Raw genomic sequence first — 20165 nt, forward strand, 5'->3', positions numbered from 1 at the left:
CAAGGTTGGTGTGTGCACCCATGTTTGCGTTGAGGCGGGGCAAATGTGTGTGTGGCAAAAACACACACCTCCCAGGCTTGACTGGGAGCCAGGCAAGATGCCCAGCTCTCCCAACACTCCCCATTCCTCCACCAGGGAGGAAGCACAAAGGCAGAGGCTCTGTGGCTCAGGTCCACCGCAGGGCAAAGCCCTCCCCAGCCCAACTCTCCTCCTCTGCAGCACAGCAGTGGCCCAGGGCAAGCTTGTGACCTCCCGGGAAGGATCACACACATACAAACTGCTCCGCTCCCAGCCTCACCCCTCTCCCAACAACCCTCCACCCTGAGAGCAGATCACACCTCAGGGATACCAACCTCACATGAGATCGATGGCAGCCCACTCTGACTGCCCACAGCCTTCCCCTCATCCTTGTGGGAGTATCAGTCCCAACCCCAGGCCCAGGGACAAAGGCCAAGGGCCAGACTCACTGTTTTAGTAGATGTTTCCAGAGTTTCCATCTCTTCATGGGTGACCCAGACATTCCCAGAAGACTGCAGGCAGAGAGGAAACCTAGCTGGTCCTGGGTGTGGGTCCCCAGGATCCCCATCAGGCTGGGAGCCCAAAGGACAAGGACAAAGCTCCCTCCCTGAGTCCTCCAATGGGCCCAGTCCACAGTTTGCACACTGTCTAGCTCTGAGCAAGTGGATAGCAGAAGCCACATCTCTGTTATCATCATATCCACAATGCCTAGCACAGTACCTGGCCCATAGAAAATGCTCGATAAATGTTTCCCGGATGAATAAGAATACATGGTACTGATCTGGAGTGGGGGCTGACCCCAATCATGGAGATGGCCAATAATGAAAGACTCCACCCCAGGGGCCCACAAAGCAGTCTGCATTCTTGTGTTAGAGGACCAAGACAATATTCACAAATGCCCTCTTCCCTTTGTTTCCCCCAACCTGGCAACCATAGAAAACCCCAGAAAGCCCATCCTGGAAACTGCCCAGAGACCTGGAAATTTCGGCAGAGTAGGGATGGGGAGATGGAGCCCCATGGGTGGTATGTGAGAGGCAGAGAACTAAGGCTGCTGGGATCCTCCTAGAATCAACATCATATCCTCCAGAAAACCAGGGAGAGCCCTTTGTGAGGATGGGAAGGAAGGGGCAGGGATCGACGCTGCCATCTTCCCAAAGCCCAACAGGAGACCTTGCAAACTCTGTTCCAGGACCTCTGAAAATGTCCTGGGCAAAGGAGGGGCCACTCACAGTCCTGGAGGTGGGCGGGGCAGAGGGGCTGGTCAATGACACCATCTCCTGAATGGCCAGGCGGAGCTTGAGCCGGTGCAGGGCATTGCTGATGCCGATCTCCCGCTGGATCTCTGTGTCCGACAGAGCGGACATGATGGCACCACTCTTGACGTTGGCCCGGCAGGCTGCCACGTACCAGGCAGGCATCCCCACCCAGAGCTGCAGACACCAGGCACAGGGAGGTAATTCAAGGCCTGGGCCCTACCACCAAGAGTTTGGCAACAGCAAGGGGCAAGGGCCAGGCCTCATCCACGGACTCGAATAGCAAATGCAGATCATAGGAATGTGGAGGTCATCAAATCCCTCACTCTCCCATCTTACCGATTAAAAGTAGCATCAACTCTGCCCTGCGACTGGTATGTGTGTGTGTTGGGGAGGGGGAGGGGGGCTAAATGCTAGGTATGGCACATGTGCACTTGGCAGGGGAGAAACACACTGTAAAAGCTCTAGGACACCACCCCTCTGCCCACCCCAAACATCCTTCCCTTCAGAACCCTGAGTGGACTCCCTTTGCTCAGGCTTACCTCCAACCAGGAGACCACAGTAGGACCATCCCACTGGGCAAAGGGCATTCCTTTCCTGCGGGCATCCTCAAGCAGCTGGTGTCTTATAGGAAGAGGAACAACAGACTCGCTAGTTCTTCCTTCTCCCTTAACTGTTCTTACTCCAGGCACCACTGGGCCGTGAAAGAGCTGGACACCCACAACCCTTGCTCCCCACCCTGGACTTCCTCTGCTCTGCTCTTCCTTCTTCCTCTGAAGAAATACGACAAGAAATGGGGCAGGACCTCTCTACCCCCAGAGAGCAAGGAGCTCTCTGTTTGCATGTGACCTGACATTGACTTAGAGATTTCAGTCTGCCCTGCCAGAGACCCACAGGACCCAGGTCACTCTCCCATAACCCCCTTGCCTCCTTCTCCCTAGGCTCATCCTAAGAACCTCCTCCCATCCCTGCTGTGCCCACATGGACGAGGCCAACTCAGTTCAGGAAGGGCCTTGCTGGGGTCTGGGTCCCTGAGCTCAGTTTCACAGCAGCCCAGCGGAAGGGAAGTGGGTAGGGGGCTGGGCCCCACCCTGGCAGACCCTGGCCTGTGGCTCTTACTTCTTCTTTAGCCGCCGGTCCTTCTCTGCCTGGGTCCCCAGTTTGGCAGGTACCATAGGCTCCTGCATACTGAATTCGGAGTCTGTTAGCAGAACTACAAGGAAAGAGATGTGTGTGTCAGCCAACTCCTCTGCCTTTCCTCCCTTGCCTGGATCAGGGGTGGGGAACAGAAGCAGCAGGAGGCTCCTTGGCAGAGGACAACCCATGCCCTGACGGGACCATTATTCCTGGAGCTTCTGCTCAGTGTCCCTGCATCCAAGCAGTCTCAGAGAATGGCATCAAGCGGGTCATCCCCAGTTCAGAGAGTCCCTGGGAGCCTCAGCCTTGGGGGTGTTTTCCAGCCAGATGGACCCAAGTTATCGACCCTAGAATCCTAGACAGAACCTGTCCTTCCTCCAAGCCAAGGTGCAAAGGAAACCCAGAGCCCCAAACACAAGTGGGCTACAAGGCTCAGAGAGAAGGATGACCCTGGCTTGGGTCAGGGGTGGGGAAATCCACACACTGAGAGCTGTGTCTCTGAGCCTCCTTCTCTGGGTGCATTCCCTTGCATAAAACCGCAAAGGGGAACATGCAGAGTTCTGTCTTCTACTAAATATCTCCTTGAATTGATGCTAGAACCCTTCAGAATTCGTGGCCAGAGGCAGAATCTTAGAATTCTTTTAAGTCCTGGTCACTCCCACACAGTGCACAGTAGGCAACAAGTGTGGGTAACCCAGAAACCAATCTGAGGTGCTGTCTCAGGTTTAGGTGCCAACGTGGTGTGGAGAGCATCGGAAATCATAAGGCTTCACCCAAAATGCTTCTTCCCCTGATCAAACCATTCAGCTTCCCCTGTCTGTGGCCAGCTCTACAACTCCCCTCGCCCCTGTGGACTGGGGAAGAAGGAGCTGGACCTCATTCTCTGGACTGACACTTCCATATGCTGAGCAGAGGTGGCCATGGTCCTCCTCCCCGTTCCCAGACCGCCCCTTTCCTTCACACACAGACCTCTCCCTGGCTCGGCTAATTCCTATGTGGCCTTCACACTTTAGCTCAGGTGTCACTACCAAAGGAGGCCACCCCTGTTGTCCCCACCATTCCATAGCCGAGTTCTGAGTCCCACAAGCACCCTGGGCACATCTCTATCAATAGGTTGTTCTGGAATTGTCTCTTCTTCCTTTTCATTAGACACTGAACTCCTTGAAGGAATGAACTGTTGGTCGGCATCTGTTACTAAGACATACAGTAGTTACTCAATAAATGTTTGTGGGACAAATGGCTGAATAGGTGACAGAAAGAAAAGGTGGAGGAACAGGAAGGAAAAGAGAAAAGAAGAAATAGAAGAGAGGGGGCAGATGAAAGCTAACATTTATCGTGTACTCACCACATGCCAAGCATGTACTAGACCTTTATACTATCACAGAAGTGATAACGATGCCACGCTTGCCTGAGCTCTTCCTTGAATTTGATGTCTACAAAGCTATAATTAGGTGTTATCACATTTTGAGTCCCAGAGGCCAGATGTACCCAGAAATAAGTTCCAATCAAGAACTGACTCTTCTAAAGAAACAACCAAGAGATTTCTCCTGAAGGTCCCGAGCACAGTACATCAGAAAATCTCCAAATTGAAAGAAACCCCAGACACCCAATCTTTCGCTCAATACAGGAGACCTTTCCACAGCATGCCAAATAAAGCCATCCAGCCACTTCCTGACGCTTGTAGAGGCAGAAGCTTACCCCCTCACAAGGCAGTCCACCCCGCCATGAATAGCTCTAACCGAAAACTGCTTCTGCAGATCTGAGGTCACCTGCCTGGGGCTTCCCCCAACTGGTCCCTGGGACGCAGGCAGAGAAGGCCAGTCCAAGTACACCTTCCTGCTTCTGATGCCCCAATGCCCGCCCAGACCTCCGTTAGGAAGGGGACAGAGACCATGGCCTGTGGCTCCATCCCGACTCAGCTGGATCAGCCTGCCCTTCTCCTTCTTCCCAAACAGGCGGCCAATGGACGACTTGATGCCCTTGCGCTTGGCGCCCTTGTGCAGGGAGTCCTGGCTGCTGTTGCTGCTGCTGGGGTTGCTGCCCTGATCCTCCAAGGCACTACAGGGTGACAGCCAGAAGGGGGCGGAATAAGAAGAAACATACTTAAGTGACAGCAGGAAAGATGGAAGTTAGACCTCAGGAAGAACTTCTATTAAGTCAGAACTGGGATGGGGGAAAGGGAGACACAGGAACTCCCTTCCCTGATGGTGTTTCAAAGAGAAGTAAGACATTCAGAAACTGGGACAGGGGAGATGCAGTCCCTGCAGAGGCAGAGGAAGGGAGGAGAGGACCCTGCGGATGGAGAGACTGGAGGTAGGACCTGCTCCACTTACCTCTTGCCTTCTTCCTGGCTCAGGGCTGGGTGGCCAAGCTTCTCTAGCCGCAGCGTCCTGGGTGAGGAAGGAGGAGAAGTCTCACATTTTATGGTGGCTTTATCCTCTCGGTTCTCTTCCCGAGACACTGGCGACTGAACAGACAGTGGAGCCGTCAGGGGATAGAGGGAGAGATCTCGGGCCTGCCTACCCAGCCCAGAAGAGGTGGAGGAGCGTGGAGAAATGCAGCGGGGAGGCCCTGGGTGCCTCTCTGAGTTCAGACTCAGACTCAAGGGCCCTGGGGGAGGAAGCCGAAAGGAAAGGGTGTGGGAGCAGTGAACCCGTTAGTACCTGGGCCATCAGGCAGCACTCACCAGCAGCTTCCTCCTATGCTTTCTTAAGTCACTGGGCTGCAAGAGAGAGGGATGAGTAAGCTCGGACTCACCCTCTGGGTACCCTAGAGCCAACCCCAGGAGAGCCCAGTGGTCTTAGGATGAGAAGATAGGATTCAGTGCCTCACACAGGCCCGGAGAGAATATCACACCAGAAAAAAAAAAAAAAAGCTGGCCTAGAAAAACAAGCCAGGGCTTATTTCTCTGGAAGAAAGGAAGAGGTGAGGGCAGTGAGTGAGTTTCTTAAGCAGTCTGGGCTCATCCAAGGGAGAGGGCAAAGAAGATATGACCTAGGCCCTTCCCAAACCCAGAAGGAGAGGTTGGTGGCCTGACATGTCGGGGTCTGCACACACCATGGGAAGAAGATGGCAGGCCCAGCTGAGAGCACGTGAGTCCTACCATCCCTTAAAACCTCCCCGGGTGCAGGGTCCAGTGATGCCAGGCCTGCTCCTCAGCTGCCTCTCACCAGGGTCATGACCCCCATTCGGTCCAGGTCCTGGGCAGCACTGCGGGAGGTCAGCTTAGGTGTGGAGCGGCCGCTGAGTGGTGGGGACGCGCTGGCCAGGGACAGGGCCGTCAGAGAGGTGGGGATGGAACCACGCTTGCGCAGCTGCTTCAGGTTTAGGGCCTCCATGCTGCCGCTGGTTACACGCGTCTCAATCTCCTCCGCGCGGAGCTCCGTGGACTCCTTCTCTTCCTGAATCATCCTGGAAGGGAGGCAAAACCCGACCTCACCACTAGCCCCAGCCAGGACCAGCAGGAGGCAGTGCGGGTCGATGCCTGCGCTCACCACCAAGGACCACATGCGGTGTACACAAGGCCTGGCGGGCAGGCTTTGTCTGTCCCACTGGAGCTTAGAAACGTGTCTCTTTCTTGTTAGCTTGCCTACTCCCTCCGTTTAACAAAAGCAGCTGCTGGGGAAGGAGGCACTTTTGTCAGTGGAACATAAACCATCCTGAAAATCAGAATTCTTGACCTACCCCTAACTATAGGGGTGGCCTGGAGTCAGGTATTTTGCTGTCTGTGCCTCAGTTTCCCAACATATGCAATGTCTGAAGTGGTATAAGTCAGCAGTTTCCAAGTGTAGGACTTGTAAATGATGCTGACCCCTGAGGGGGTTTTCCCTGTTCCACAGAAAAATGAGAGAAATAATAAAAATGGAGCACTTGTGTGCCTGGGAGGCACTCAGCAAGGAGTGCATGCACGCGCGCGCGCGCGCACACACACACACACACACACACACACGCTCTCTCACACACACATGCTCCAGTAAAGATGCCCACTCCCTTTCACAAGGAAGGACTCGCCTTTATTCTGAGTATGTCTTTCTTACTTCAGGAATGTTAAAATGTCCTTTCTTTTGCAAAATGATTGTGATAATAGATAGTCGTTATCATTAACGTTTTACTTTGCAAAATAAAAAGCTGGTGGTCGTATGTTTGTACCTTTCTCTCTCTCTCTGTGTGTGTGTGTGTGTGTGTGTGTGTGTCTTCTTTGTAACTGGTCTGTGCAATACATTGAACCATTGAACTGGATGTCCTGTACAGCTTATAAAGCTCTGATACACTCCAGCTCAGATATTGCCCTGCTGTTTGTCATTAACATTAATAAACTCATTAAAAAGGCAGGATAAAGTGAAGGTTTTCACAACGTTCCCCGTCACTGTTTCTGTTTGATGCCTCATTAGGGACAGGAGGCATGGTGCAGTGGACCAAGTTCAGACTTGAGTTTGAATCCTGGCTCTGTCACTTCTGTGTGGCTTTGGGCAAGTCACTTAACCTCTCTGAGTTTCTGTTCCCTTGTCTGTAAAACAGGGATCATGCTGCCTACCTCAGGGACTGTGGTAGGATGGACAGTGACATTTACAAAGCTCTCACCCTGAGCTGGCCTCAGTAAGCAGGAGCTACACTCTTAGTGGTTATGATCAGCTGCAGGGCTGCAGAAACTCAGCATGCATCCTCCTGAGCCCAGCCACATCGCAAGCCCTGAGAGGGGAGGTGAAGCCTGAGAAGTCCACTGAAGCCCTGCTCCTGTCACCCAGCACTGGGCCAGCGGGCCCGATGACCCACAGAGGGTCCCTGAACTGTGGTACTCTAAGTTGCGGCTATAAGAGATGAGCAAACCCATACAGGGTTTTTCCGACACAAAGGGCCCCCCTGCCCTTCAAGGCACTTCCCAAGCCCTCCAGCCCTGCCCTAACCTGATTTCCTCATTGATGGCATCCAGCTGCTCCTGCAGCATCATGGCCAGGGTCTGGGCATCTGAGTGGCCGCTGGGGGAGACAACGTCTGCAGAGCCCACCAGACCCCCTGGCTCATCCTCATCCACGTCGGAGATCTCAAGGTCACTGTCAAAGGCAGGGGCAGCTGCCGGGGCCAGCATCCCAGGCAGTGGAGAAGTCTCCCAGTCCTTAGCAAAGGAGGAGGGTAAAGGAGTCGTAATAAGACACCCAGATAACTGCAGAGCAGGACCCTCCCTACCTCTACCCACCAGCACTGGCATCTCCCGGGAGCTTGTTGGAAATGCAGAATCTCAGGCCACACCACCAGACCTACGGATTCAACATCTGCATTTTAACAAGACCCCTGGGTGGTTTTTTGGTTTTTGGTTTTTGGTTTGTTTGTTTTTTGAGATGGAGTCTCGCTCTGTCACCCAGGCTGGAGTGTAGTGGCACGATCTCGGCTCACTGCAACCTCTGCCTCCCAGGTTCAAGCAATTCTCCTGCCTCAGACTCCCAAATAGCTGGGATTACAGGTGCACGCCACCACGCCCGGCTAATTTTTTGTATTTTAGTAGAGACAGGGTTTCACCATGTTGCCCAGGCTGGTAGCGAACTTCTGAGCTCAAGCAATCTGCCCACCTCGGCATCCCGAATTGCTGGGATTACAAGCGTGAGCCACCATGCCCGGCTGACCCCTGGGTGATTTGTTTGCACATTACAGTCTGAGAAATACTGCTCTGTTAAGAAAAGAATCCAGAGAGAGACTGCTTTGGTTTCAATCTCATCTCCACCAAACACTAGTTGTGCAACCACAGGAAAATTGTTTAACCTCTCTGTGCCTCAGTTTCTTCATCTGTAAAATAGGGATGGTAAAGTACTTACCTCATAGATAGCTGTGAGGATCAAATGAGGAAAATACATGTAAAGCCCTTAGCACAGTGCCTGGCACAAAGCAAGTACTACATAAATGCTATCAGTTTCTATCCATACAAACTCAAAGGCTGACTACACGCAGAGAACAGAAAGGCCAAGCAGGCCTGAGTAGACAGTCTGCAGAGTTTCAGATCATCACAGGACAGTCTGGTTAACCCTGAGAGGCGGCAGCTTCTCTGAAATCATCCTACAAACCTATCCAGCGGACAAAGGCCCAGAAGAGGGGAGGGTGGAGAACAGAAGAGCAGAGAAGGAAGGAAGGGACCCAGGGACAGAAAGGTACTCTAACACCCATCCTCTATGACCCAAGCCCCCTAGCTCCCCCTCAGGGCTCCTGCAGCCTCTCAGCTCCTGGATAGCTGCTATGTTCTTATAAACAGAAACAGTAAAGAAGTCGGGGGAGAAAGAAAGAGAGGCGCCTTCAGACTGTGACTCCCCAATCAGACTGAGGGTTTCTTAAGGGCAGAATGAATCTTCCCCCGAGACTAGGAGTTCCCTCTTTCTCCATCTATATCCTCTAATACCCCAGTGCTCTAAATGATATTTAGAGGACCTGGACTCAGGACAGAGCATGACGAATAATCGCACTTTACCAAAAGATCAAACTCGGCATTTTTCTGCCCCATATCTTTCCTCATTCTCCCCTAATCTCCCTAGGCAGACTCAGACGGCATGAACTCACAGCTGCTTCTCGGAAAACTCCAGGTGCCATCCCAAGGGCCAGTTAACCTGTCATCCCTCCCTCATCTCCCCCATGAACCACAGCTTTTGTTCCAGAAAGTTTGCGGATTCCATCTTACCCGTGAAGCCCCCCCGCCCCCCGCGCCCAACCACCAGATACACACGCCTGCACGCCCAGGCACACGCACACACACTTCAGTGGGGCCTCAGGGACTGTTGGCTGCCTGCCAGCCCCCACCTCTTGCCCACCAGGAGGCCAAGGCAAGGGGGGGGCACAGCTGTTGCAGCTGACGATGGCCTCAACCCCAGGGCTGCAGCTGTCGTTGACACAGGGGAGAGAAGGGGAAGGATTTGCCCCACACACCAGCCGTCTGCGTAACTGGAGCCAGGCACGCGGCCGAATTGACCCCAAACTCCCTGAGGAGATTCCTCCACCCCCTCACCTTGGCAGACTCTTCCCTCAATGCTGAGTAGCGGCGATGCACGCCTGGGGGTGCGTGTGTGGTTGTGCCCAGGGAGAACCGCACGTCTGCTGCACTGCCCATGTGCGACCTTGAGCGGTGATGGGGGAGAGAAAAGACAGGCCCTGAGGACTGAGAGCCCCAGCTCACACCCAGTGGGCCCAAAGAGTCAAGGGATCTTCAGCCCAGAGAAGAGACGTCTTAGCAGGACACAGAGCTGTCATAAATGTCTGAAGGGCTGTCGTGTAAGCAAGAGAGCAGACATACGCCTTGGTGCTCCAGGGCTCAGAATGAGTCAGGGGAGAAAGTTCCAGAGAGCAGCTTTCCATCTGGCATAAGAAGGATCTTCTAATGGCAAGGGTTGGCTTATGATGCAACTGGTGGTTTTTAAAAAGTTGAGCTCCCCATCAAAGAGGTATTCGAGCAGAGGCTCTCCGGCCATCTGACACACATGGTGCAGGAGGGCTCCAGACACTGGGAGAGGTTGGAAGGGATGATGTCTAGAGGCCCTTTTCACTCTGAGGGTCTTTGTTTTTTGGTCTTCTACCCAGCACTTTTCCTCGGGTCTCCCCATAATCTGGACTGAGTCCCTGGTTAAAATTCAAGCCAGGCACACCCCTATGCCTAGGAAGCTTTAGGACGCCCTGACACTGTCAGAAACACAAGCTAGAGAAAATACTTTGACTGCCCCAAGAGTCTATTCCAACCCTGAGGTTTTAGGACCCAAGCAACAATCCCCTGGAATATCTGGAAGCCTCCCCTAGTGATACTTCTTCCCTGTGCCTTCCTACTTGGAACCCTTGAGGGAGTCCAGAGTGAAGGGACACAGTGAGCCTACAACAGACCACACGAGGTCGCTGGAGGGAGAGGGAAGTTCCTGCATGTTCCCCTTTTCTCCCTGCAACTCAGCCCCAATCCCATGATGTATCCAGTGATTCTATAGTCGAACCCAGGCATTCCCAACCATTAAAAAAAAAAAAAGCCAAGCAGTGGCAAATGGCTTGGTGTACTGTGGGCCATATTTTACTAATTGAGGGGTTGTCTCTTCTGGTCAGGATGGGAGAAGTAGGAGAAATGCCAACTACTGTTGCCTGTCTCCATCCTCTGCTTCCCTTCATACCATACACAATAATTCCTGGCGAACGTGGAGATGGCACTTAAGTCTCTACCATCCCAGACACCGTGGGCTTCTCTTCCTCAAGCTCAACATCCCCTTCCCTATTTCAAGCACTGCCCCTCCATACACATCCACATGCATATTTCCGTTAACCTTTCTTCATGGTAGTTCATCCCCATTTCCCTGATGGAGCAAGCCCATGACCAAAGGGAACGGCAAGGGTTCTGATCTAAGAGACTTTGGTCTGGAGAGAAAACAGCCAAGAGCCATGAACCTTGAGTGGCACCATCCACTTCAGTCTCCTCTGTCTTCACCCCACCTCTCTGGCCTGGGTACTGAGGACAGGCTCAAGGTCTGAACTCAATACCCATTGCTCCACAAAATGTGGGGGAAATCCAGAAGTTCCCTAAACATGGGCCTAATTCAAGCATTAGGAGATAAGCTCCATTTCTCACAATGGTTTCAAGAAAAGGGATGCCAAGACCATAGGATCGCCATGGCGTCTCAACTTCCAGTAAGGAAGTTTCTGATGCTTCATTCCAATCTCTCCTGCTGCCTTTCTGCCTGCCGCCTGAACTCGGGTGGTCCTTGACTCTCAAGAGAACTGGAGTGAGTGGCTCTCCCTACCAGTGGGCCTTGTGGGACACGGCTAAGCAAGGGATGTGCAGGCCTCTCTCAGGGGTGTGCCCTCTGTCAAGGAAGCAGAAATCATGGCCTATGTCCTACCACAGCGGGGACAGAGCACTGACTGTCTGATGACTCGCCTCTCAGCAGCCCTCGAAGGACAGGTGTTCCCTCCCAAACTGCCCAAGTAAGCTGGGTGACTCTGACCAAGTTATCTGAGCCTCAGTGTCCCACCCTGAACAGGAGGAGGACCCTGAGGTCCTGGGCAGTCTTTTGTTGAAAGGAAGTCTCCTTACTCAGCATCCATCAGGACCCCGTCCTGGCATGCCCAGCCTCTGGTGCTGCAGTACCTGGAGTGGACGCCATCCACAAACGGCCCCCCTCGGCCCTTCAGCTGGTCCACCTCTTGGCGCAGCTTCTCAATCTCTTCAGACAGGCGGCCCTGTGCCAGCAGACCCGGGGTGGGGGCGGGAGTGGGGGCCAGGGAGGGGCAGAGAGGGAGGGTGGGAGTCAGAGAGGGACAAAGAGGACAGCAGAGTTGGGGAGAAGCTGAAGGATGTACTGCAAAGTCCAAAGCCAGGGGCCCCAGGCCAGGCCCACAGATGACACCAAAAGAGAAGAGGTCCAACCAGAGAGTGAGTGGAAGGATGGGCAGGGGCAGGGCCAGGAGGGGGTCTGTCTCGGGAGGGCTCTGCTAGCCTAGGCCTGCCGACCCCTCACTACTGCGCAAATGCATAGCAGATGAGGCTGGGCAGCAGAGGGCCCCAGCACCCTCTCAGACCTCACAGACATTGCCGAGGCCAGGACGGAGGCAAATCCTCCCAGAATCACCAGGCTCTGGCTGCACCAGGGTTTGAAGCTCCCTCCAAATCCTGGGGTGGAGCCCCTCACTGGGCCCTGCCTCTCTGCTGTCCACCTCTGCCCTACGCTTCTGGCCTCAGTTTCTTCTTTCCCTGTGGGCAGTGATGCACCTACCATGGTGGGCTCTAATGAGAAATCATGGAATAACGTATGTAGTGCACTAACACATGCACTAACACTGCCGGGTATCAGAGCAGCAGCGTTAAAATTAGCAGGGTGTCCTTTCCTCCCTGCAACCCGGCCCTCCCAGGCTGGGCGGGGCTGGCCGCAGCCAGGTACCTTGTGGTGGTGCTGCTCCTCAATCTGCCGCTGGGAGCTCTCCAACTCCTGGATCAACGTGTTCTGGGGGAGAGCAGCTGTGAGCCAGGCCCCTGCCTTCCTCTCCCAATCCGGACCTGAGCCTCTGGGTGTGCAGTCTCAACCCCACCTCTCCAGGCTGGCCACCCACCCCATTAAGACCCCGCCTGCGCCCATCGCAGTCCTGCCTCCCCCCTCCCCACACCCAGCAGTAACCTCTCGCATCCCAACCCCGCCCTTCCGGGCACCTTCTCCTCCAGGGCTGCCATGCGCTCCTTCAGGTGGAGCTGCAGACGCTCGTTGGACTCGCTGAGCAGCCGGTCCACTGTGTCCGACAGCCGCTTGTTGTGGTCCTCATTCATCTTTTCCCGCTGGCGCACCTGCACAGCCGCCTGCCTTGCACCAGGCCGCCCTCCCAGGGAGGACCACCCTCTCCCGCTGGGGTTTGACTCCCTCCCCTGTCCTCTTCTCATCCTCTGGGAACCCCTCTCTCCACTCTCCTGACCACCTCCCCCCTCACCTGCCAGCCTCCTCCCACTCTTTGTGGCTGTGTCCCTGGCCAGGCCCTTCCTCTGTGCCCCTTCCACAGACCGCCCTGGGAGCCTGTCCTGGGGGAAGGAGGGGGCCTTAGGGCCCAGCCTGATGCCCTCACCCGTGCCAGCTCCTGGTTCTTCTCCTCCAGCTGTCCCTCCAGCTGCCGCAGGTGCTCCTCAATGTTGCCATGTCGTTCTTCAGCCTAGGGGCAGGGATGGGTCGGTGCAGCCCGCAGATCTCTGTTCTTCCTGCTCAGGCCCCGCATCCCCTGCACCCTGGTGCCAGGGTGGCCCTGGGGATCATGGCCCCTGTACCAGTGAAGCTCAGCCTCCACTTATCATCTTGGAGCAGGACCACCATCCCCATTGCCTTTCTTCCCAGGTACTTCAATACCTGCCAGGTCTCCCCTACCTCCTCCTCGCTCAGGCCTGGCCTTAAAACATCCTGAAGCTAGCAGTTCAAGAGACTGTAAATAATCCCCATGCTTCCAGAAAAAGCTCCACTTGAAAGCATGAGCTACCATAAACCTCTATGCCTCCAGATGGATAGAACCACACTGAAGAGCATGGACTCGTGCCATACTGGCTGGGTTCAAATCCTGGCTCCGTCTTACCACCTGTGTGACCTTGGGCAAGTTACCAAACCCCTATGTGCCTTCGTTTCCACAACTGTAAAATGTGGGTAATAATAGCACCCAGGCCCACTGGACCATCACAGAGACTAAATGAAATAATCCAAGGCGAACACTGAGAACATAGTAAGCACTCAACAAATGTTAGCCTCACATGGTTACAGCTCTGCTGTTAAACCAGCCCAGGTAGAGTAGTCTCCCTTTCCAGTCATGGATGTCCAGAGATGGAGACCCTACTGTCTCTGCTGGCAAGATATTCTAGAGAGCCACATCTCTTACAGTCAGGAAATCCTTCCTTAAACTCCTCCTGCGATGACTCACTTGACTGTATTAATCATTTCAGCCCATGCCTTCATTTCAGCTTTGGGAGATACTAAAGCTGACTGCTCAGCAGCCCACACATAACATCCTCTGCTGTGATTTCAACCCAATCCTTCATTCCTCGAGGCCGGAAAGACCTCCGAGACCATCCCGTCTAACTCCACCATAGTGATAAGGACACTGAGGGCCAGTTAAGGGAGGGGATGACTTTTCCCAGGTCGCAGAGACAGTCAGTGGCAGAAGCAGTCTTGGTCCTGGGTCTGCTGGGACACAGCCAGGCTGCAGGTTCCGTCCTCGAAGCAGCTGAGCTGCACACTGGCCGGCCAGCCTCTCCCTTCCGAGCACTGTGCCTGGTGCTTCCTAAACACCGGTTTTCTTCTCGCCACGGGTTTGAAGATCTCATATGAGGCTGACCAGCTGAAAACACTCCTAAATTATTTTGATTAACCCCTGCATGTCTAAATCCATGCATTTACCTGGCTCTTCCAGAACCTATTATGTTTTCAGCCAGCACACCTCTCAGGAATTACTACTTCATAAAGTATCCATTAAATAAGACTATATTTTCTTTTCTTCATCCTAAAACTGCAGCCTTCAAACAACCAGGAGCAGTCCCTAGATCTAGAAGCTTCAATTTGGCAATCAAAGATGTACTCAACCTAACTCTCACCCCTTTGCCCTTCAGGGATATATATACCATTTCTCTTCTAAGGTTTCATCTTTCCAGAGATCAAAGTCCTAATCTTTCTGCTCCAGCCCCAAGTGAAAGAAAGTATTCACCACAACGGTGTAGAGGATTAAAAAAAAAAAAGAAAAAGAAAAATACTTTGCATCAACATAGTTTCTTCTCCTTCAAGTACTTTCACACCCCTTCTCATGAGATTGTCACATCCCTGCAGGGTGATGAGGACAGGGATTACTCTTCCAACTGACAGGCACAAGGCAGTGTGCTCCCTGGAATCACATGGCGGGAAGCAGTTTTCTGGCTCCTGGCCCAGTGCGCCTCCCATGCGCTCCCTTCCCTGCCTGGCTCCCTGAGAGCTCAGAACATGGGGGACAGAGGCAGATCCCAGGCCCCTGGCCCACTTGCCTTGGTGAGGGCTGCAATTCTCTGGGCCAGCTCAGCCTCCACCTCTGGCAGCGTCTCTGCCTTGCGCATCGTCTGCTGCAGCTTCTGCTCTGCCACCTCCAGCAGCTCCTGCAGGTGTCGGGCCTTCTCCTCACACTAGCAATGTGGGGGCGGTGAAGTGATTCAAAAGGGAGCACTGAAGCCCCCACCCCCATCCCAGCCTCAGCAGAGAGCAGATGACAGGTCAGAAGCAGCGAGGGACAATCTTGGTTGTTGGCTGCCCGAGACGCCTGACTTCCCCTTTCAAAGGGTGACCTGCAGGACCCCAGGGGCTCCTCAGCCACCACCAGTAGGTTCACGAGGACACCTCCAGGGCTAAGTACAATGCCCATCCCCACCCCACCCTGAGGAGGTACCTGGCGGTGCAGGGACTCCTTGTTGGCCAGCTCATTCTCCAGCTTGTCATTGAGGTCATGGATGGATGTTGCCTCGCGCTGAGCAGCCAGGTAGCGCTTCTCCAGTGTAGTAATCCGCTCTTCCATGTCCTCCTTCTGGGCCAGAGCCTGGGAGAAGAGGGGACGAGAGGGATGGTAACCAGCCTTTCCTTGCCCCCATCCTGTCTACGCCTCCCCACCCACACGTGGCTGATTGGAACCCATTAAGGGGCATGAGCTACACTCCCCTGTCAGTTTCTGGCCTTGGCCCACCCCTTCCATGACTGCCCCCAACAATGGAGCCAGGCAAGTGGGCAGGTGTTCAGTCTCATGCCCCAGAGCCTTTGCCTGGCTCTCCCTCCACACCCTCCACAATGAGGTCACGGAGCAGGCCTGTGCCCTCACGCACCTCCCGGAGGTCCCGCTGATGCTTGCTGCTCAGCTCCTCCGACTTGATGAGGTCCCGGCGGGCCGTGCCCAGGTCCTCCTCGAGTTCAGTCACGGTTGCTGTCAGGGTGACCAGTCGCTCCCGGGCCTGGCTCAGCTCAAAGTTCTGCTTCTCCAGGAGCTCCTGCAGCTCCTCTACCCGGCCCGCGTCCTCCTCCAGGGATAAGGACAGTAGCTCTGTGAGTCACAGGAGCATCCCACCCACCCCACTCCCCTATCCCAGGGGTGGAAGGAGGAACAGCACACCCAGAGCAGGTCATGGCTCTGCCCCCAACATCACAGCACTCCTCTGGCTACAACTGCCTCCCTCTGGGCCCCAGGAGGTCACTCCTGACAATGACCAAACACCTTGCTATCCTGTGTCTCTCTTGAAAAACAAGTTTCTAGTTTTATCTGCTAGGCCAGCCTCTTGTAACCCAGAAAGGGGCATGACTGGGGGAACAAAGGCTCAGAGAAGGAATTTTGCCTGATGCTGCCACACAAGGCAGATGGCGCCTAACAATTCAAGTAGATAAGCGTACGATGTGCCCAGCATGTGCTGGGCACTAAAGTAAAAATCTACAGATTTCATTGCAGATGGGGTAGGGAGAAGAAAAGAGAAGGGGGAATATTGGAGAAAGCCCCAAATTGAATTCAAGCAGTTAGTCTACTGAACTAAGGCAGGGCCGGGCCTCCAACCTCCCACCTTGGGGAACACATGACCCCTGCTACACGGCTCCCCATGACCTACCTTCCACAGGCGTTTCGGCCCCAGCTCCACAGTCCCCTCCTCTTCTGCCGCTCCATCCCGCACCCCTGCCCCCTGCTGCAGGGCAGACACCTGTAGGGCACAAGCCCCAGGGCAATGAGTCAAAGAGAAGAGAACCTCCCATACATTCCAGACCCTTCCAAAGCCCCTGTCTTAGTTAAAACATGTCTCCTAAAAAGAGGTGCTCAGCCTAGCCTTGCCTAGCAGCTTCCAGCCATGGCAGGGAGAAATCTGACAAGAAACAGAGTAGGGCACAGGGGTGAACCAGCCTGGACTTCCAGGAGCTGCAGACTGAGGGTGAGCAGGCAGATTACCTGCTGGTGGGCACCTGCCAGCTGCTCCTCCAAGGTGGTGACTCGCTCCAGCGCTGCCCGGAGCCGCTCTCGCACCTGCTCGAGGTAAGGGGAGATGGAGGAAGAAAGGGCGACCCCACTTGAGTCAGGCTGGAAGAGCCTGGGCTTGGTCTACCACCACCGAGCATGAAGACAGTGAAGGGCCTACTAAGAAGCACATCTGCAGGAGGGAGCCTAACAGGAGGACCTCGAAGTTAAGACAATGTTTGGAGGGAGCCCGTGTTCCCTAAATACCGGATGTGGAAATCTCAGAGAAGGGATACATGGGAGGCTCCAGGGCAGCCTGGCTGGATGTGGGGGGCTGGCGGGCAGGTGGGCACCTTCTCATCCAGGGCCTTGTGGTGCTCAAACAGTGACTTGAGGGCCTTCAGCACCTCCACCTCACTGGAGACCCCCGAAGGTGACTGGGCCTGGCGCTTCACCACAGTCATCCGCAGTGACCGTTCATGGCGGGACACCAGGCACTCCAGATGTTCCAGAAGCAGCTGGCAGGGAGAGCAGGGGAGGGTGAGAGGGAGGGCTGTAAGCACGTGCCCCAGGGGCTACAAGCAGGGTCCACGTGATCCCCGAGCAGACATGAGTACAGCCATCCCACTGTGAAAACACTGAAATACTTCCGAATGGGCACAGAGCTGCTGCCCCAACTGATACTACCCAAGCTGGCTGTGCTGGCCTCTCCCCAGGAGCCTGAGCTTTCTGTGAACCAGCAACTACAGGTGAAGAGCCCAGCACTGGTGGTTAAACGATGTAACTCTCACCCCAGGATGGGAGACAGGAAGAGGGAAGGATGGGGCTTGAGCTAGGACTGTGCCTGGTCCCACTCTTGCCTGCTCTCTTGGTCAAGGTGTTCACAACACACCCCCATACACACACACACACACACACACACACACACACACACGACACAAGGTCATCCTCACTTACCCGTGTGTTATTCCGTTCTGCTTTCAGTTCTGATATCTCTTCCTCCCGCTCTAGAAGCTGCTCCCGACACATGCTCAGCTCCCGGGTTAAGGTGGCAAATTCCTGAAAACCCCCAAGGCCCCTCAGTGCTTGGGGATTCACCCCCAAAGCAATGTCCCGCACCTGCAAGTCAGTGGTGGGATCCTCTCACCCATCCCTTACTTCCACCACCTCCCCCACAAAATCCCAATCCATCCACACTACAGGTCAGTAAACCTGTAGCTAGCATGTGCTTCTCTAGAGGGGTCCACACCTCTGGGTCCTCCATGCATTCCATGTGTTAGAATCCAAGGAAACAGAGTTGTACACAAGAGTGAGAAAGTCACTGAGTCTGCTCTGCAGACCCTTCCCCATCCAGCCACCAATATGACCAGATTACATCCTCCCTCCCACTTGGCATTTCCATTTCTCCAGGAATTCAATGACATTTTCCTTTAGAAACTGATGGAGAGGAGTTCTGCTTCTGGTTTGGTGGAGTAAGGTCCAAACAGAAACTGATGGATATGAAAGAGGGAAGAGAAGGCCCGGCACAGTGACTCATGCCTGTAATCCCAACACTTTGGGAAGCTGAGCCGGGCAGATCACCTGAGGTCAGGAGTTTGAGACCAGCCTGGCCAACATGGTGAAACCCTGTCTCGACTAAAAATACAAAAATTAGCCAGGCGTGGTGGCACACACCTGTAATTCCAGCTACTCCAGAGACTGAGGCAGGAGAAGCACTTGAACCCGGGAGGCGGAGGTTGCAGTGAGCTGAGGTCGCACCACTGCACTCCAGCCTGGGCGACAGGGTGAGCCTCCATCACAAAAAATAAAAATAAATAAATAAAAGAAAGAGGGAAGAGAAAGAGCTTTTTTTTTTTTTTTTTTTTTTTTGAGACCGAGTCTCACTCTGTCACCCAGGCTGGAGTGCAGTGGCGCGATCTCGGCTCACTGCAAGCTCCGCCTCCCGGGTTCACGCCATTCTCCTGCCTCAGCCTCTCCGAGTAGCTGGGACTACAGGCGCCCGCCACCGCGCCCGGCTAATTTTTTGTATTTTTAGTAGAGACGGAGTTTCACCGTGGTCTCGATCTCCTGACCTCGTGATCCGCCCGCCTCGGCCTCCCAAAGTGCTGGGATTACAAGCGTGAGCCACCGCGCCCGGCCGAGAAAGAGCTTTTGAAGATAATGTCTGCATGAGCGCCCTAGGGAGCTCTTCCAGCCCCATCCCAGGGCTTTGCAAACTGCAAGTAGTGGTTGAAATAAGCAGATCAAAGGACCTACCTACATAGGAGCAAGAGAGCATGCAGACCTCCCCAGTCAGGCTTTCTAGGAGCCCTGCTCAACCAAGCAAGGGCTACATCCAAGCTCCTGATGCCAAGGCACTTGCCCTGGCTTTACCAAATATCCATGTACCAATTGTCACTTCTAGGGGACCCATTTCCACACTGTCAGGCCCAGATACCTTCAGAGACCTTGCCAGCCCACCCTCCTCCATCAGGACAAGCATACAGGGGTGAGAGACTGCTCCCACATTCCAGGCTCATCATATCCTGTTTAGCTAAACATCACCTCCTTCCAGGGAGGTTTTCAAATGAGTGGCCCAAACTCTGTGGATGTCCAAGATCTAAGAGTGATGCAACAGGCCTCACCCCTGTCCTAACCTGCAGCCACCCTCACACACCAAGGATTCATGACCAAAGGAAGAACTCCCAATCCCCTCTCATCACTCCAGACAGGGCAAAAGGGACTAGAAGGGTTGTGGGAGGGGACAAGGGACAAGAGATGCCAGAGCATGAGAAACCATGAACCTCTGACATTATTACTCAATTACTGCCTTTCTGTCAGGGCCATGGCCAAAGGTGGTCAAGGTCAAGCATCTCATACTCCAGAAGCCCAGGCCTGATGCTGCCTCACCCCTTAGCTTATGCACAAACACAGTCACACTTTCACAGGCACATGCACTCATGTACACATGCTTGTAACCAGAGACAGGGCTTGACAGCCTGCCACCCAGCCCTACGCCATGACACCACCACCAAAAGGCTGGTGCTGCCCCATCTCCTGGCCTCAAGCTCAGCAGCTGTCTTATCTCCCCCGACCACAGGATGCCTGTCCCCTCCCTCCCACCTCTAACCTATCTGACACCCTGCTGTCTACAAATCTCCCAAAGTACAATGCTGTCTCCAAACACAGGAGACAGGGTCTCCTCTGTCACCCAGGCTGGAGTGCAGTGACTCAATTTCAACTCACTGCAGCCTGGACCTCCTGGGCTCAGGCGATCCTCCCACCTCAGCCTCACGAGTAGCTGGGATTTGCCACCATGCCCAGCTAATTTTTGGGATTTTTGTACAGACGAAGTTTTGCCACATTGCCCAGGCT

At 54.3% G+C, this 20165-nt stretch overlaps 1 protein-coding gene across 7 annotated transcripts in view; it reads right to left on the reverse strand.

The window, feature by feature from the left end:
- The window catches only part of PPFIA4 (PTPRF interacting protein alpha 4), a 52690-nt gene that overhangs the window by 17267 nt on the left and 15258 nt on the right, over positions 1 to 20165 (reverse strand). For 4 of the 7 annotated variants that reach the window (XR_004031662.1, XR_004031663.1, XM_030818622.1 and 1 more), the window contains exons 3-23: positions 17769 to 17870; positions 17165 to 17329; positions 16806 to 16880; positions 16474 to 16563; positions 15706 to 15897; positions 15279 to 15425; positions 14884 to 15018; positions 12960 to 13043; positions 12556 to 12687; positions 12290 to 12352; positions 11446 to 11591; positions 9391 to 9499; positions 7313 to 7521; positions 5579 to 5819; positions 5095 to 5130; positions 4742 to 4875; positions 4300 to 4466; positions 2391 to 2484; positions 1814 to 1895; positions 1248 to 1448; positions 468 to 530 (exon numbers count right to left, since the gene is read on the reverse strand). Coding sequence is in view for 3 of the 7 variants with exons in the window: in XM_030818622.1 (XP_030674482.1) it covers positions 468 to 530; positions 1248 to 1448; positions 1814 to 1895; positions 2391 to 2484; positions 4300 to 4466; positions 4742 to 4875; positions 5095 to 5130; positions 5579 to 5819; positions 7313 to 7521; positions 9391 to 9499; positions 11446 to 11591; positions 12290 to 12352; positions 12556 to 12687; positions 12960 to 13043; positions 14884 to 15018; positions 15279 to 15425; positions 15706 to 15897; positions 16474 to 16563; positions 16806 to 16880; positions 17165 to 17329; positions 17769 to 17870 (2667 nt within the window). In the remaining 4 variants the exon portion in view is untranslated. The remainder of the gene's footprint in view (positions 1 to 467; positions 531 to 1247; positions 1449 to 1813; positions 1896 to 2390; positions 2485 to 4299; positions 4467 to 4741; positions 4876 to 5094; positions 5131 to 5578; positions 5820 to 7312; positions 7522 to 9390; positions 9500 to 11445; positions 11592 to 12289; positions 12353 to 12555; positions 12688 to 12959; positions 13044 to 14883; positions 15019 to 15278; positions 15426 to 15705; positions 15898 to 16473; positions 16564 to 16805; positions 16881 to 17164; positions 17330 to 17768; positions 17871 to 20165) is intronic. The other 3 variants (XR_004031664.1, XM_030818623.1, XR_004031666.1) reach the window with 2 other exon arrangements.

The sequence above is a fragment of the Nomascus leucogenys genome, chromosome 9 (genome assembly GCF_006542625.1).
Source record: "Nomascus leucogenys isolate Asia chromosome 9, Asia_NLE_v1, whole genome shotgun sequence".
Lineage (NCBI taxonomy): Eukaryota > Metazoa > Chordata > Mammalia > Primates > Hylobatidae > Nomascus > Nomascus leucogenys.